The sequence below is a fragment of the Crocodylus porosus genome, unplaced genomic scaffold (assembly GCF_001723895.1).
Source record: "Crocodylus porosus isolate Cpor-Errol unplaced genomic scaffold, CroPor_comp1, whole genome shotgun sequence".
Lineage (NCBI taxonomy): Eukaryota > Metazoa > Chordata > Crocodylia > Crocodylidae > Crocodylus > Crocodylus porosus.
Window position 1 is genome coordinate 427,588 of NW_017728886.1, and position 16,715 is coordinate 444,302.

General features: G+C 69.4%; 1 protein-coding gene across 1 annotated transcript in view; it reads left to right on the forward strand.

Moving 5' to 3' along the window:
- SSPO (SCO-spondin) overlaps positions 1-14,669 on the forward strand; it is a 53,983-nt gene extending 39,314 nt beyond the window's left edge. The window contains exons 74-106 of the mRNA XM_019534412.1: positions 12-235; positions 594-743; positions 820-986; positions 1,364-1,524; positions 1,827-2,077; positions 2,364-2,531; positions 2,830-3,039; positions 3,177-3,344; positions 3,793-3,924; positions 4,491-4,731; positions 4,847-4,999; positions 5,166-5,212; positions 6,065-6,269; positions 6,599-6,810; positions 6,845-7,283; positions 8,164-8,224; positions 8,341-8,465; positions 8,556-8,602; positions 8,868-9,425; positions 9,594-9,710; positions 9,796-9,934; positions 10,153-10,355; positions 10,646-10,819; positions 11,045-11,172; positions 11,694-11,845; positions 12,061-12,107; positions 12,289-12,453; positions 12,886-13,094; positions 13,168-13,263; positions 13,476-13,536; positions 13,807-13,937; positions 14,251-14,401; positions 14,525-14,669. Coding sequence (XP_019389957.1) covers positions 12-235; positions 594-743; positions 820-986; positions 1,364-1,524; positions 1,827-2,077; positions 2,364-2,531; positions 2,830-3,039; positions 3,177-3,344; positions 3,793-3,924; positions 4,491-4,731; positions 4,847-4,999; positions 5,166-5,212; positions 6,065-6,269; positions 6,599-6,810; positions 6,845-7,283; positions 8,164-8,224; positions 8,341-8,465; positions 8,556-8,602; positions 8,868-9,425; positions 9,594-9,710; positions 9,796-9,934; positions 10,153-10,355; positions 10,646-10,819; positions 11,045-11,172; positions 11,694-11,845; positions 12,061-12,107; positions 12,289-12,453; positions 12,886-13,094; positions 13,168-13,263; positions 13,476-13,536; positions 13,807-13,937; positions 14,251-14,401; positions 14,525-14,547 — 5,515 coding nt within the window. The 3' untranslated portion in view covers positions 14,548-14,669. The remainder of the gene's footprint in view (positions 1-11; positions 236-593; positions 744-819; positions 987-1,363; positions 1,525-1,826; positions 2,078-2,363; positions 2,532-2,829; positions 3,040-3,176; positions 3,345-3,792; positions 3,925-4,490; positions 4,732-4,846; positions 5,000-5,165; positions 5,213-6,064; positions 6,270-6,598; positions 6,811-6,844; positions 7,284-8,163; positions 8,225-8,340; positions 8,466-8,555; positions 8,603-8,867; positions 9,426-9,593; positions 9,711-9,795; positions 9,935-10,152; positions 10,356-10,645; positions 10,820-11,044; positions 11,173-11,693; positions 11,846-12,060; positions 12,108-12,288; positions 12,454-12,885; positions 13,095-13,167; positions 13,264-13,475; positions 13,537-13,806; positions 13,938-14,250; positions 14,402-14,524) is intronic.
- The last annotated feature ends 2,046 nt before the right edge of the window (positions 14,670-16,715 follow it).

Consider the following 16,715-nt stretch of genomic DNA (forward strand, 5'->3'; position numbering starts at 1 on the left):
CCCCCCCGCAGCACGTGCGAGGACGGGCACCTGCGGTGCCGCGCCGACCCTGCCTGCCCGCTGGACGGGCGCTGGGGCGCCTGGGGGCCGTGGTCGCCCTGCTCCCACCGCTGCCGGGAGGGCGCCCAGGTCCGCGTCCGAGCCTGCGACAACCCCGCGCCCCAGCACGGGGGCCGGGGCTGCGCCGGGGGCAGCCAGCAGCAGAGAGCCTGCCGGGGACAGCTGCCCTGCGAAGGTGACGGGGCAAAGGGCACGGGGCTGAGCATGGATGAGAGCTGCAGGGCGAGGGGTGGGGGGTCTGCGGGGGGTCAAGCCACATCTGTGGTAGGATGCAAAATAGGGAGCCCCGTTGCACCGGGCACGTTTAGCTCGGGTCGCTGCACCGGCCTAGAGTGCTTGGAGCTGCACGTGTGTAAGAGGCCGCGTGTGCCGGAGACGTTCCCATCTCAGCGGGCAGCACCCAGGGAAAGGGGGAAACTGAGGCTGGGAGGGCTGTGCAAGGGGCCAGGGGGCAGAGCTGGGATGGTCTCGGGGCAGCGGGTCATCCTGGGGAGCCTCATCTTACCATCCCGCCCCCGCTTTGCACGTCCCAGAGGAGGCACCATGGAGCGCGTGGTCCCCGTGGGGCGCATGCAGCGTCACGTGTGGCGGCGGGGAGCAGATCCGCACCCGGGAGTGCCTCCGCCCCGGCTGCCAGGGCCTGTCTGCGCAGAGCAAGATCTGCAACACCCAAGTCTGCCTCGGTGAGTGGCCCCCCGCCCTCCCCTGCTTCCCCTGCCCAGGGGAGCGGGCTCTGAGCGCCCTCTCGGCCCCCCCCAGAGGTGGGCTGCCCGGCGGGGCGGCTGTACCGCGAGTGCCTGCAGGAGGAGGGCTGCCCCTACAGCTGCGCCCACCTGGCCGGACAGATGGACTGCTTCTCAGACGGCTGCGAGGAGGGCTGCCACTGCCCCGCCGGCACCCTGCAGCACCGCGGCGCCTGCCTCCAGGTCAGCCCCCGGCCTAGGGCACCCCGGGGGCGGGAGGGGAGGGGAGGGACCACCACATCTTGCCCCGGGACTCTTGCATTTGCATCCTCTCCTGCGCATGGGGGTTCAGGAAGGGAGCCCCTCTACGCGCGGCTGGGGCTAAGGGGGCTTGCTGAGTTAGACGAGGCCTCGGCATAAAAAGCGACACGCCGGTTTCTTCTCGTGAACGTTGCAAAGCTGGACGTGAGCGTAACCAGCACGTGCGTCAGGCCGTGGCCGTGCAGAAACACCAATGCTTGGGAGGTTCAGGGGTTGGAGGGCTGGTCCCTGCCTGTTTGCACCCCCACATTGCATGGCAAGGGGTTTCCCCAGAGCTGTGCCATCCGCCCCCCCGGCAGGAGTGCCCCTGCGTGCTGACCGAGGACATCCTGTGGGCGCTGCAGAACGTCTCCGCGGCCCCTGGGGCCTCGCTGACCGCTGTGACCGCCCAGGGCCACCCCCTCGTGCCTGGCCAGGAGGTGCCGCACCGCAGCGGCCTCCGCTCCGGCTGTAGCAGCTGGTGAGTTGCCGGACACTGGGAGCCACGGGAGGATGGGGCGGTCGTGGGCCCTGCGCCCACGTGCTGGCGCGGCTCCGCTCTGGATCGGCGCGTGGATCCAGGACGTAAAACCGCAGCGGCACAGAGATGTCAAGCTGGGAGGGAGCTGCGGGGTTGCATCCAGTCCAAACCCGGCCTACGGCAGGGCCAGGCCCGTCCAAAACACCCCGGACAACCCCCGTGCCCGAGCTCAGAGCCACACGCCAGTCACCCCCAGGCATCGCCGTCTCCCCGTGACGCTGGGGCCCTTTCTCGCCTCCCAGCACCTGCCAGCATGGGCAGCTCAACTGCTCCTTGGCCCCGTGCCCGCTGGACGGGGGCTTCGGCGCCTGGAGCCCCTGGACCTCCTGCTCCCGCACGTGCGGCGGGCTGGGAAACATGACGCGGGCACGGAGCTGCACGCGCCCCGCGCCCGCCCACGGGGGCAGGGACTGCGCCGGGCCCCGGACGGACACCAAGTACTGCCAGACGCCCGACTGTGCCGGTGAGCCGGCGCCGGGGGCCGCAGGAGGGTGTCCGGGGAGCCGGGCGGGTGCTGGGGTTGGGGCACGGTGACCCCTGTTCTCTCTTCTCCCCCCTCAGCAGTGGAAGGTCCCACGAAGGAGCCGGTGCCCCGTGTCCCAGGTACAGGGCCACGCTGGGAGCGGGGGGCCGTGAATACCCCTTGCTTGGCTGAGATGCACCCCTCCTTGTCTCCGAGCCTCAGTTTCCCCAGAATGCTCCTCCCCCCGCAAGGTGTGCGCTGGTGGCCTCCAGACCTACGAGGTCACCCTGTGCTGCCCTGTGTCCCCGTGCCGCAGGGTCCGAGGGGGGCTTCAGCCCCTGGTCGTCCTGGACGCCCTGCTCCCGGACCTGCACCGACCCCGAGCTCCCGGCCCTGAAGACCCGGACCCGGTTCTGCGCGGCGGGAGCCAACTGCACGGGGGAGGCCTTCCAGGAGCGGGCCTGCAACCTGCCCCAGTGCACAGGTCTGGGGGGCTGAGAGGCCTGGGGTGCGGCTCACCTGCGACGTGAGCCGGCTGAGCTCAGCTGGCGCACCGGGCTCTGCCCGCTCACAGCCCCAGGTCCTAGTCGGCTCAGGGCAGGCCCGTCGAGCTGCCCCGAGGCTCGGGCACAAAAGACCCCGCACACGGGGCAGCAGGCACCGTCCCTCGGAGGGGTCCAGGGTGGTTGCACGTGGGGAGCAGGGGTGGATGCAGTCCCTGGGTGTTGCAGCACCCCCCAGCCCATGCACGGCTGCTCACTGGGCCCCGCTGCACCCCACAGACGTGCCCCCGTGCCTGGGCGAGGAGTGTGAGGGCATGAACTGCAGCTGGACGGGCTGGGGCCCCTGGAGCCCGTGCTCGCGCAGCTGCGGCGTGGGGCAGCAGCAACGCCTACGTGCCTACACCCCGCCTGGCCCCGGCGGGCACTGGTGCGAGGGCATCCTCAGCGCCCACGCCGAGCGCCGCTTCTGCAACCTGCAGGCCTGCAGAGGTAGGGGGGCTCACGGCGAGCCTGGGTCTGGCCCTCCGCTCCTCTCCCTGCCTGCAGCCGTGCCGGGCCCGGTTTTGGACGAGCTCCTGGAGGCGCCCGGAGCTGGGCTGGGGGGTGACGGCTCTTGTTCCCCACAGTGGACGGGGCCTGGTCCAGGTGGAGCCCGTGGTCGTGGTGTGACCGCACCTGCGGCGGGGGCCGCTCCGTGCGCAGCCGCACCTGCACCCACCCCCCACCCAAGAACGGCGGGCGCCGCTGCCCCGGGGAGAAGCACCACGTCCGTGTCTGCAACCCACGGCCTTGCGGTAGGGAGCGCCGGGGTCGTGGGCAGGAGCCTGGGACCCCATCTCCAGGGTGTGCTGGAGGGGCCCCCGGGATGCAGTGCAGGTCCTGGGGTCGGGGTCGTGCCGTGCACCCTTGTGAGTCCCCGCGGGCTTACGGCACACTGGGGTCTGTGCGGGGTGCAGGCGTCTCGGGGACCTCCTAGGGGGTACGGAGCCAGGTGGGGAAGTCAGATGTGGCTCCCAAGCTCCCCCGTGCTGGGCTGAGCAGCTCTGGCCTGCAGCAAAGGGGCTGGGCTGGGGGTCTGCACCCGTCCCCCCTGCAAGGCAGGGGGGAGGCAGGGCCCAGGAGAGGCCCCTGGGCAGGTGCAGGGGCCCTTGTCTGCGTCACCGGCAGAGGCAAGGGCAACCCCGGGGCCCCCCAAGGCAGTCTCTCCCAGCCTGGGGCTACGCTAACGTGTGCCCCCTGCAGAGGAGGGCTGCCCACCGGGCATGGAGATGGTGGACTGCGCCAACAGGTGCCCACGCCACTGCGGGGACCTGCAGGAGGGCATCATGTGCCAGGACGCAGAGGCCTGCGAGCCCGGCTGCCGCTGCCCAGATGGTGGGTGCCTGCAGTGGGGGGGGGTGGCGGGGTCACTGGCTCTGCTTGGGGTTGGGGGGGCTTGCTCAGGCATTATGCTCCTCCCATTGGTGACACCCCCGTTGGTCACTTGCCCTCTCCCTGGAGTGGGGATAGCAGTGGGATCCCGCGCATGCCCTGCAGGGGACTCGCTATGTGCGGTGCGCGGTATGGGACCTATGACACCCCTCTGAGTAGTGTGGTGCTGCCCAGCAAGAGGCAGCACTGTGTCAGTGCTCACACATGTACACACATGCATGTATACATGCGCACTCTTGCATATGCCCAAATGCACACCCATACATGCACATTCATACACACAAGCACACAAAAGCATGCACACTCACACCCATAAATACACATACATTTACATGTGCATACACACATATACACACATGCACGTGCCTTACCCATACATGCACATGGCCTCGCACGCATATGCACATGCACCACAGCCCAACGTGCATTGCCCTGCAGGGCACAGACAGGCTCCATGTGATCCCAGCAGGCCCTGGCTGCCCCACATCACCTTCCCCTCTGCCCCGCAGGGACCCTGGAGCAGGACGGGGTGTGCGTGCCGGCCCAGCTGTGCGAGTGCATGGACATGCAGGGCCACAGCTGGGCGCCGGGCAGCTTGCGGGACGACGGCTGCAACAACTGCACGTGCACGGGCGGGCGGCTCGTGTGCACCAACCACACGTGCCCACCCTCCCACTGCGCCTGGAGCCGCTGGTCCAGCTGGGCCGAGTGCAGCCTCACCTGCGGCCACGGCCGCCAGAGCCGTTTCAGGTGGGCCCCACCTGCGTGGGCTGGGGGGCACTGGCGTGGGGAGCGTCCAGCCCTTTGGGAGTTGTTTGGCCATGTCCCAGCCACGCTCTCATGCTCTGCCCTCCTTGCTTTCCAGGACACCCACGTCGGGGTCGGAGGCAGCCGAGTGCCAGCAGGAGCAGCTGCAGAGCTGGCCCTGCGCCCCGGGGCCTTGTCCCCCGCTCTGTCCCCTCGCGGGCAGCGACCGGCGCCTGGGGGATACCTGGCTGCAGGGCGAGTGCCAGCAATGGTCAGTGCCACGGGGTCAGGACGGTATCGGGGGCAGCCAGTGCAGCCCCCTGGGAGCCAGGACTCCTGGGTCGTCCCCTCTCTCCCCGCAGCAGGGGGCTAACCCCAACCTGAATGGGGTGGGCTGGGCTGCACTGACCATCCCGCTCTGCCTGCCCCTTCTCCAGCATCTGCACCCCGGAGGGCATCTACTGCCAGGACATCGCCTGTGCGGGTGAGTGCCCCCCATCCCCTCCATCCTGGCTTCTCTCCGCGGCGGGGCCCTACTCACTCCCTGTCCCTCTGCAGTGGATGGTGCCTGGACGCCCTGGTCCCCCTGGTCTGACTGCCCCGTCACCTGCGGCCCCGGCACCCAGATCCGCACCCGGGCCTGCCTCAACCCCCCGCCTCGCAACAACGGCTCCAGCTGCGCCGGACCCGAAGCCGAGGCCCAGGACTGCCCCACGCCACCCTGTCCGGGTAAGGACAAGCCCAGGGGAAGGTCGGCTGGGTGGCAGCTCTGCGGAGAAGGACCTGGGGGTCTTGGCAGATCCCAAACCCGACGGGTGTCTGTGGCATGGTGCAGCCGTGCCGAAGGCCAGAGCGGTTTTGGGGCTGCATCAATCAGGTGCAAGACACGGGGGGTGCTGGTGTTGGGGACTGGGCTGCACCAATGCTCCTACTAGCACCGTCCCTGCAGGGCCCGGGGGGTCTTGCCCCTCCTCTCAGGATCGGCCCGATGCCGCACTGGGGCAGGAAGGGATTTCCCCCCTGCTCAGACTGGTGCGCGCTGGGGGTTTGCCTTCCTCCTCAACGGGGGCACGGCCTCAGCTCGGGGGTTCTCAAGCGCACGTAACAACCCACATCCCGTTCCTTCGGCGCCAGGGCACGGCCAGCCCTCGCCCCCCGGTGCTCTCCGGGGCAGGTCAGGGTGCACTGGGGCACGGTGCCCATGCGACGTGGCTGCTCATGCAGTGTTGGATAAACCGGTGCAGGCGGGGCAGCTCCCGGCCCGAGCAGGGGGCTGGACTTGCCCCCCAGGACCCTGCCCACCCGGCTGCCCCGTGACTGCGATTGCTGCCCGCAGGAGCTGAGGAGTGCGCGTGGTCCGGCTGGGGTCCCTGCTCGCGGTCCTGCGGCCCGGGGCTGGCCTCCCGCAGTGGGGTCTGCGCCTGCCCCCCTCCGCAGGACCCCGGCGCCTCCTGCAACCAGAGCATCCGGCAGGAGGTGCAGCCCTGCTACCTGCAGGCCTGCGAAGGTAAGGCCCTGGCAGGGGGGCTCCAGGCAGGGGGGTAGGGGCATCTGCAGTCCGGCTCTGATGCCCGATGGCTGCGTTCGTCCACCTGCAGAGGACATCCAGCCAGCACCCCTGTGTGTCCGTCCCCCCACCCCAATGCAGCAGGGCTGAGCTTCCCCAGGAAGACATCCCTCAGCTCTGCAGTAAGGGGGGGTTGTCCAGGGCACCCTTCTGGCTCCCAGAGTGCTTTGCCAGGATGCAGAGGGGAAACTGAGGCAAAGAGAGAGCTGGGAGGGGCCTCACCCATCGCCGGGCCAGGGGGAGAAGGCCCATGTGCGGCTGTGCTCTCCAGGCAGGACTCCCTGTCCTGGGGTCTCTGCCCAGCTGTCGGGCAGGGAGAAAGCCTCAGCCCTCCAGCTCTGTGCCCCCAGACGCCTGCTCCTGGAGCCCCTGGACGGCCTGGACCCAGTGCTCCTGCAGCTTCCTGGTGCAACAGCGCTACCGCAACCAGTGGGCTGCCGGCGGGGCTGCGGCGGCCGACGCCTGCGTGGGGCTGGACGGCCAGTTCCGCATGTGCGACTACGCCGAGTGCTCCGGTGAGGGGGCTCGGGCACGGGCTGGGGGCTGCAGAGTCCGGGGGGCACACGGAGGGGTTGGGGAAGGCACCAGTGGCATGGGCGCTCCTCCCCGCGCACGGCGTCCCATACATCCATTGTATGGGATGCATCCTCACTCCCCTTGGCCCCCGGCTCACTTTGCCCAGGGTCCCCTGCCCTGCCTGGGGCTCTGGAAGGACCTGGGGGAACGGGTCCATGGCTGCCAAGTGTGGACGCTCACCCATCCTCACCCCCGCAGAGGCCAGCTGCGCGCCGCCCTTCCAGTTTCGGGAGTGCGCCTCGCCCTGCGCCGGGCTCTGCTCCACCCGGCAGCACCAGGACCTGTGCCGGGACCTGCCCCAGTGCCTGCCCGGCTGCTACTGTCCACAGGTGAGCATGGGATGGGGTCGGGCGGTTGCCAGGGCCCTAGTGGTATGGAGGGGCTGGCATATGAGCAGAAGAGGCCAGGCCTAGTCAGTGTAGAGAAGAGGTGTTTGCAGGGGGAGATGAGAAGAGTTTACAAAATACTAAATGGTGGAGAGGAAGTCAGTAGGGATTGACAGAGCAGGGAGCAATGGTCCCAAGTTGCAGGAAGGGAAGCTGAGGTTAGATATTAGGAAAAACTTTCTCATGAGGAGAGTGGTGAAGCACTGGAACCGGCTACCCAGAGAGGTGCTGGGATCTCCATCCCTGGAGGTGTTTAAGACAAAACCTTGGCCAGGATGATGTAGTTGGGGCTGGTCCTGCTTGGAGAAGGGGTTGGACTAGATGCGACCCCCTGGGGTCCCTTCCACCATCATTTGCTATGAGTCTGAGTCTTTCACATCACCCAGCGCAGCATTAAAGCGCAGAGCTTGTTGCCACCAGACAACATCCTGGACCCTCAATGCTGGAGGCCGCAAGGGAGAGAGGAACGGGGGAAACCCAGCTCAGATCCACTCACTCTCCCTTCAGCCTCCGTGCTCTGCCCGTGTAACACAGACCTGCTTGCAGCTCTAAGGGCCCGTGGGCCCGTGCCCACCAAGAACAACCACGAGCCTCCCTTTCTAAGAGCGAGAGTAGCAGCTGATTTCTTGGGGCAGAGCAAAAGGAGAACAGGGAAGGGAGTGAGGTTCAAAATCAGGCATCCGAAGCAGGGATGCAGCGCACACCGCCCAGCGCCCGCCGGCCCACCAACGAGTCCAGCGGGCACTGCCCGAGACGTGAGCGCACGAGGGACACGAAAGCATTTCCGCAGTCCTCAGTGTCCTCCTTCCTGGTCAGAGATGGTGAGGTTGGCAAGCGCCAGGAGGAGGTCGAGCAGAGGTCCCGGGTCATGGGGAGTGCGGGCACAACGGATCTCTGCTCTGACAGTCCACGGCAGTTCATGGACCTGGGGCACGCCAGCCACGGGCACAGGGAGCGGCACCGGCCTGTGCCGACATGGGACCTGACTGGGGGGCAGGGTGCCATGGGACACAGGGAACGGCCACAGAGAGCAGGGGAGGGGCCGTGGCTGACGCGTGGCCCCTCCCCCACCTCCCCCGGCAGGGCCTGCTGGAGCAGGATGGGGCATGCGTGCCCCCCACGCAGTGCGGCTGCCTGCAGCTGGGCCAGCCCCATGGCCCCACGTACCTGGCGGCAGGAGACACCGTCCTCGTGGGCTGCAAGGAGTGGTGAGCACTAGGGCGGGCTGTGAGGAGCGGGGCTGGGGGGCGAGGTGCGGGGCTCGCGGGACGCTGCTGACCCATGGCCCTGTCTTGCAGTGTGTGCCAGGAGGGTGAGCTGCGCTGCAGCAGCCAGAGCTGCCAGGGTAAGCATCTGCCCCCTCCTGCCCCACCACGGGTCCCTCCCCCGGGGAGCTGAGGCCTGTCGTGAGCTGGAAAGGGCAGTGGGGGCATCTGCGCCTCCCCAGATGGCTGGGTCCCGCACCCCCGGCCTACCCTTGGTCGAGCCCGTGGTCATCCGTCTCAGCTCCCCCCTGCCCAGCCGAGCATGGCACCCCCCCATGGGGTGGGTCGGAAGGCAGTTCGGCCCCATGCCCCTGCCTCCTCCCCACGGCCGTGTGTCCCTGGCAGGGCTTCTCCCCCTGAGCGGCTGGACCGAGTGGACGCCCTGCGGTCCTTGCCTGCCCCTGGCAGCGCTGGGCCTGGGCTCCACGGCGCTGGTTGTGGCTCAGGGCAGTGGCTGGCAGGACGGGGAGCCCAGCGTGGCCCTGGCCTCGGTGCAGCAGCGCTACCGCATGTGCCTGGACCCACAGACAGGCTCGGCCTGGGCCGGCGAGGCGGCGCTGTGCTCAGCCCAGCTGCAGCAGGAGCGGCTCTGCCCAGACCCCCACATCTGCGATGGTAATGCCAGGCCCAGGGGGGTCTGTGGGGGTGGGACAGGGTCCCTGAGCTGCCCCAGCCCTCGTGGGGCAAGGGTAGCTGGAGCAGGGAGGATCCCCCCTCTCCGCACCTGTGCCGCCATCCCAGACCCGTGCCAGTGGAGCCCCTGGAGCACCTGGAGCCCCTGTCGCGAGCCCTGTAGCGGCGGTTTCCGTCTGCGCCGGCGCCAGCCCCAGCACCTGGCCAGTGCCGAGCAGTGCCGCGGCGCCCGGTCCCAGTCCGAGAGCTGCAACACGGCTGCCTGCCCAGGTAACCCCCCGTCCCGGGGCTGACCAGGGCCCGTCCAGGCTACAGTCCAGGCTGGTGCCGGGGTTTTGGGTCCCTTGCCGTTGGTGGGCACCAGGGGCTGGGTGTGGGACAAGCCTAGCTCCCCTATCCTTCACCCCGGCCGCATGCTGACTCCACGTCCCCTGCCAGGGGAGGAGTGTGAGGACCGGGGCAAGGCCTATGCCCCAAGCTGTGCCAACCGCTGCCCCCGCACCTGCGCCGACCTCTGGGACCACGTGGAGTGTCTGCAGGGCCCCTGCAAGCCAGGTACCCCCATCCTGTCCCCCGGCGCCCACTCTGCCCCCCTCCATGCCCAGGGCAGTGACACCCCTCATTGCGTTCCTCCCCGCAGGGTGCCGGTGCCCCGAGGGGCAGCTCCTGCAGGATGGGGCGTGCGTGCCTGTGGCTGAGTGCCGCTGTGGGCTCCCCAGTACCAATGTCACCCTGGAGCTGTGGCCTGGGCAGGCCGCTGAGCTGGATTGCCACAACTGGTAAGAGGGGCGGGAGGCCAGTGACACGGCTGCCGCCACGGTCACGCAGCACCCCAGGCCCCGCGGCAGGGGGAGCGCTGAGGCCTCCTGCAGCTAGTGCTGCGGGAGCTGGAGGGTTAGTGGGGTCCCCCCCTGCCCCTGGGGGTGCAGGGCACAGTGGGGCTGCACCCAGGTGGTGGAAGGTGCTCAGATGCCCCCAACCCGCCTGCTTCCCGCAGCACTTGCGAGAACGGGACCTTCGCCTGCCCGGCCCCCGAGTGCCCCTCCTACGGGCCCTGGACCAGCTGGAGCCCCTGCTCCCAGAGCTGCGGGGGGGGCCGTGCCCTGCGCCACCGGCCCTGCCACGAGAGCCCCCATGGTGCCCCCTGCTCTGCCCCGGCCATGGAGGAGGTGACAGCTTGCAACCCGCAGCCCTGCCCCGGTGAGTGCTTACCTCGCAGTCCCACAACCCTGCCTGGGGAGTACCTGCCTACCCCATGCCCACCTCTCAACCTTGCCTGGGGAGTGCTTGCCCATGGCCTACCCAGTTCAGTGTCCCCCCAACCCTGGCTGGCATGGGCACACCAGGGCACCCTCCCAGCTGGGCGCAACACCTGTGCTCAGCCATGGGCCAGGCCTCTCCCTCCCTCCCACTGCCCAGGGCAGTGAGGCTGGTCCCTCCATGCAGTGGGGGCATCCCCACGGCTCTGACCCCCTGCCCCGGTGCTACAGCCAGCTGCCAGGTGAGCACGTGGTCGGCATGGAGCCCCTGCAGCGCCAGCTGTGGCGGGGGCGTCTCGGAGCAGAGCCGGCACCTGCTGGACCCAGATGAGAGCGGGAGCCAGGACTGCCCCGGCCTGCTGCTGCGGCTGCATCGTCCGTGCAACACCCACGGCTGTGCCCCAGGTATGGGCCGGGGTGTGGGGCACGGGCGGCTGGGAGTGGGGGCACAGCCCCGAGGGGGCAGGGGGTGCTGTGCTGCAGGGAGGGGTCCAGGGTCAGGAGGGGCACTCACCCCCACAGTCAAGCAGGCGGCAGTGCCTGGCAGGGGGTAGCTGGAAGGGCAGGGCTCAGTGCAGGATGGGGGGTTGCCCGGCCACCTGGTCCGACTCCCCCACCTCTGCCCCGCAGCGTGCCCAGGCAGCCAGGTGCACCGTGACTGCGCCAACGCCTGCCCCCGTGCCTGCTCCGACCTGCGCCCGGGCACCGCCTGCCAGCAGGAGCCCTGCGAGCCTGGCTGCGCCTGCCCACCCGGCCAGGTGGGTGCCAGCTCCGTCCAGACTCCCCTCCCTGCTGTCTCCACCCAGGCGGGGCCTCGGGACATTGCCCTCACAGCGCTCCTGGGCTAGCCTCTGGCTCCTAGCCCGCGAGCCTCTGGGCCAGGCCCAGATGGGCTGAGCCCCCTCCCCGTCCTCGCCCTGCTAGGCTCTGCACACAGGAGGGGGGTCACCAGGGTGGTGCTGGGCATGTGGAAGGGGCGGGACTTGGTGATGGGTGGGGCTAGAGCAGCAGGGGGCGGAGTCTAGAGCAGAGGGGCAGGCACTTGGGATGGCTCCTGCCCCCAGGCTGCCCAGGTGGGCTCCAAGTCCAGCTCAGGGGAGGGCTAACGGCCCGGCTGGTCCTCAGCCGCCTCCTTCCGGCTCTGCCCCATGTCAGCGGGGGCCCAGGGCCAAGGGGAGGGCCTCTGGGAGGCTGCCTTGGCCTGGCCTGAGGTTAGGGGTCTCCGGCCTGGCCCGGGTCACGTTCCCATAGCGGGTGGCAGCCTCTGCTGTGATGGCAGGTGGTGCAGGACGGGGCGTGCGTGCCGCCAGAGGACTGCCGCTGTGCGCTGGGCCCCGCGCCGCCCAGCCCCTGGTTCTCCAACCTGTCGCGGGAGGAGCTGGAGAAGGAGCACGCGCCTGGCAGCATCATCCACCACCAGTGCAACAGCTGGTAAGCGCCCCGCCGTGCCACGCAGGGGCGGCTGCGGCCGCCGGAGCTGCCCTGCTGTGGCACCCGGGGAAGCTGCAGCGTCTCGCTGCCTCAGTTTCCCCAGCTGTCCCAGGCGTGTAGCCCCCATGGGGGCTGGGAGCCAGGCGCAGTCGGGGCACAGGGCTCAGACCCCGGGGAGGGCCAGGCCGGCTCTGATGCCCCCTCCTTGCTTGCAGTGTGTGTCGTGGAGGTGCCTTCGTCTGCTCCCAGCAGGACTGCAATGGTGAGACCCGGTCCCTGCGCTCCCCGCTACCGTCCCACGTGCCCCAGGCCTGCACATGTCTCGGGGCCAGCCCAGACAGGTCCCCTTCCCTCTCCTCTCCTTCTTCCCGACCTCTCCTGGGCCTTGACTGTCCATTCCCCCTCGCCGTGGCCTGTAACCTGACCCCCCGGGCTCCCCGCAGTGGACTGCCTGTGGGCGCCGTGGGCACCGTGGTCCTCCTGCTCGGTGACGTGCGGCTCGGGCGTGCAGCTGTCCCAGCGCCACCGGCTCCGGCAGCGCCTCTACGACGGGGCCGAGTGCCTGGGCCCCAGCGCGCGCCAGATGCCCTGCAGCCTGCCGGACTGCGGTGAGACGGCCGGGCGCTGCGCCCCAGCGCACTGGGGGGGCACTGGGCTAGAGGGGCCTGGGGCTCTGGTCCTGGGGGCGGGGAGAGAAGGGCCTGGGGGCCTGGGTGCAGTGACGGGGGTGCGTACTGGGTAAGAAGGGTCTGGGGCTGTTCCAGTGGCGGGCGGGTGCTGGGTTTGGGGGGCTGGTCCCAGTGGAAGCTGGGCACTGGGAGAGATGGGCCTGGTCCCATGGCAGCGGGGGGCCTGGGGTCTGGTTGCAGTGGCAGGGAGCGGGGTAGGTACTGGGGGGGAAGGGCCTGCTTGCTGGTCCCAGTGGAGGGTGGGTACTGGGCGAGCCAGGCGTGGTCCCGGTGGCGGGGAAGGGACGGGTACTGGGCTAGGGGGTTCCCGCGGGCCTCGTCCTGCTCCCTGACGTGGCCCGGGCCCTGCAGCCTGCCCCGCGGGGGAGCGCTGGCACCGGCCCGAGGCCACGGCGCCCTGCGAGCGCGGCTGCCAGGACATCTACCAGGAGGCGGTGGCGGTGGCGGGGGCCTGCCCGGGGCAGGGCTGCACGTGCGAGCCCGGGCTGTACCGCAACGGCAGTGGACGCTGCGTCCCGGCTGCCCACTGCGAGTGCCAGCACCGCGGCCGGCTCTACCCGGTGAGTGCGCGGGGCCGGGGTGCAGGGTCTCCCCGGGGGCCGCGCCGCCCTCACGCCTCCCCTCTGCCCCCAGCCTGGCGCCGAGTGGCACGAAGACTGCGAGACCTGCCGCTGCCTCAACGGGCGAGGCGTGTGCGTGGCCGGCTGCCCCCCGCTCTCCTGCCTCGAGGTACGGGCCCGCCGGCCACCCTGTCCCCAGCAGGCCAGGGACGTCGGCCCTGGGCACCGGCTCTCAGAGCCCCCAGGGCCGCGTTGCTGGCCGGAGCTGCGGGCGAGACGGCAGCCCGGGGCAGGGGCACGGCCGGACCCACCCCTGCAGCCCAGGCTCCGGCCGAGCGAGCCCGTGGGGCAGTCCTGAGCCGGCTTCCTCTCTCTCTGCAGGGGGAGGTGAAGGTGCAGGAGCCGGGCAGCTGCTGCCCTGTGTGCAGGACCGAGTCGCGCGGTACGACCCTGCCAGCGGCCTGGGACTAACGAGGTTGGGGCGTCGCTGGGGGGCACTGCAGGAGCATCCTGCGAGTCCCACTCCCAGCGCGGCGGGCCCGTTCGCCCCGCGCGGAGGCAGCACGCTGTCCTCAGTGCCCCCAGACACGCAGAGGCCTTCCAGCCGCTTGCAGCCCTCCAGCAAGGGAGCCCCCCGGCCTGCTCCACCCCAGCAGGGTGGGCCTGTGGGCGTTAGCGACGGGGATGGTCACTGCTGCCCTTGTCCCCACAGAGGAGCCGTCGGCCGTGTGCCAGCGCTACACCGAGGTGCGCAACGTCACCAAGGGCCGGTGCTCGCTGCGCGGGGTGGAGGTCAGCTACTGCCGCGGGCGCTGCCTCTCTCGCACCAATGTCCTCCCAGAGGTGAGCGCGGCACGGCGGGGGGCCGGCAGGGATGGGACCCCCTGAGCCGGGTGGCGCAGCCGTGCCGGGGCGGTGGCCGCGTGCTGCTCTCTCTCCTGCAGCTTGCGCGCCGCCTTCCCTCCGCTCGCCCGATGGGCTTTTGGCTCCCAGCCCTGCTGGACATGGGTGGGGCGGGGGGCTCAGCAGGTCCCCGTCTGCCCTGACTGGTCTTGGTACCCACAAGGCACATACCCCAGACCCCTCGCCACCGACACCCTTGGGCCCTATCCTGGACCCCTGCCGTGACAGCGCTCTGCATGTCTGCCCCCGGCAGGAGCCCTACCTGCAGACCCTGTGCGACTGCTGCAGCTACCGCCTGGACCCTGTGAGCCCCGTGCGCCTCCTGAGCCTGCGCTGCGAGGACGGGGAGGTGGAGCCCGTGGTCCTGCCCGTCATCCACAGCTGCGAGTGCAGCAGCTGCCAGGGTGAGTGCACGCGTGGGAAGGGATCTCTGGCCTGTCCTCCTGCCCTGGACACGGAGCAGCGTGCACGTGCCCCCGAGCCCGGGGTGGCTGTGCCAGCCTCATGCCCCACCCCCCTTTCTCTAGGTGGGGACTTCTCCAAGCGCTGAAGGCCCCAGGGCCCCGGCCGCGTGGCCCCCCGGCAGGACGTCGGGTGCCAGGGTGCTTCCTGGTTCCTGCCATCCCCAGCGTGGTTGCACTTGGTAATAAAAAGAAGAGAAGGCAGCTTCTGAGCGACTCTGTCTGCCCCCGGTGACAGCTGCCCAGGGCAGGGGGAGAGGGCAGGGTCTGGAGCATCGTTCTCAGCTGCAGCTCAGCCTCCCCGGGCTCCTCTCGTCACCCAGCCCACATCCCAGCGTCCTTTGCAAAGCTGGCCAGGGAAACGGGGGCTATGACGGGCACCGGGGACAGATGCTGGGAGCGTGGGAGGGGGTGAGACGGGAACAGCCCCTGGAAGCTATGAAGCAAGGCCTGCTTCTCTGCTAGACACAAAACCTGCCGTGGCCACAGCACCTGGGTCCCGAGCACCAGGCCCCCCATCCTGCCCTCCCGCTTCCGGAGAGACACGGCATGCAGCGCTCACCAGCTGCTGCCCAGGCCCTGCCTGTCCCCCCTGCCTGCAGCTGGCTCTTGCAAGCCAGGACCATGCATCACCCACTGTGGATCCCAAATGCCCCCACGGCCGTGATGGGGCAGGTCTGGGGTTAGCCCCCCCGCCCCCCAGCACAGTTTGCCCTTCCTGCTCCCTGGGAGTGGATCTGGGGAGCCACAGCTGAGGGCTGCACCCCTGCGCAAAGCTGCCACGTCCACAAAGTTGTCTGTAAGTTGGCAGATGTGATGGCCTGAGCACTGTCCCTGCCATGGCCCTGCCGAGGGTGGCTGGACACCTCGGTCCTGGGCCCCCACAAACTGAGTCCTGAGGGAGAAGCATGCCGAAAAGTGGGTAGAAGAGGGAGAGGCTGAGACGTGGCTGGGGACATGACGCGTGCAAAAATCAGTCCGAACCCTTGCAGTCTGGACCTCCGGGGGTTTGACTGCCTTAGCAGGGGAGACCCCCCTCTCCTTGGCCTCAAGTGACTGGGTGGATGTCAGCCCCTGGCACTGCGGCAGACTGACCCCTGCCAGGATCGTGGCCACACGATGGATGGCGATGGGGGGTTCCTCTGGGGCTCTGCCTTGAGCCTGCTCCTCCTGCCTGTTGGCTCGGGACAGGCGAGACCTGGGGGCAGCTGCACACCGAAGCCTCTGTGGGACGTAGCTGTGGGCCTGGGGGTATCCGCAGCCCCAGGCTGGGGGGTCCGCAAGGGGGAGACTTGCCGGTGGCGGCACCGCACAGACGGGAGCGATCGACTTCTGCCCCACCGAGAGGGTTCAGAGCTGCTCTAGCCCCAGAGATGAAATTTCACACGCGCAAAAATCAGTCCGGCCCGAGAAACGCCTCCAAATCTCCCCTTCAGACCTTTCCTGCGGGCTGCAGGGCACAGAACCGGGAGCCCCCATAACCTGCCCCAGGGGAGAGGAGGGCACTGTCCCTGCCCCGGCCCGCAGCGACAGGGAAGGCAGTGGGTAACACGCTGGTCCCTGCACCTCAGCTGAACTAGAAATGGTCCGGAAAAGGGCAGCAAAGATGCGGGGGGCTGGAAGGGAGAGAGGAGCAGGGGTCACTCTCCCTTCAGCCTCCTCTCTCTGCCCTGCTGCGACACGGAGCAGGGGGTTGATAATAGTCTGTGAATCCCCGATGGGTGCTGACGGAGAGGATGGAGACGGGCCTTTCTTTGTGGTGGCAGGAGACAGGACGAGGAGCAATGGGCTCAATTTGCAGCAGGGAAAACTGAGGCTGGAGACAAGGAAGAGCTGGGGCAGGGGCTTGGACCAGATGTGCCCCGCGGCTGTAGCTGTCTGCGAGACGAGGAGCCTCCCGACTTGGAGGGTGGTCAGCCAGGCAGGACGGACCGATGTCCTGACCTGGTGACTAGCACCTCTTGCGCCGTGACTGTGCCCCCCCAGGAGCAGGCACCTGACCACAGGGTGACAATCCCTTCTTGCCCCAACGCAGCACTGGTCTGGCCCGAGTGGAGGGCAAGGCCCTCTGGCCGGGATCGGCAGGAGCTCTGGCTAAACGCCCAGGGAGTTGAGACCAACGTCCCAGCCCGCAGAGGAGGGCAACCCCCCGGCTCCGGCAGCACTCGTGCCGCGGGGGAAACCTTCCTGACCGCGCCGCCCCTGAAGCCCGCGCGGCCGAGCGCGCCTCTGAGAGGGGTGCGGGGGGGCCCGGACC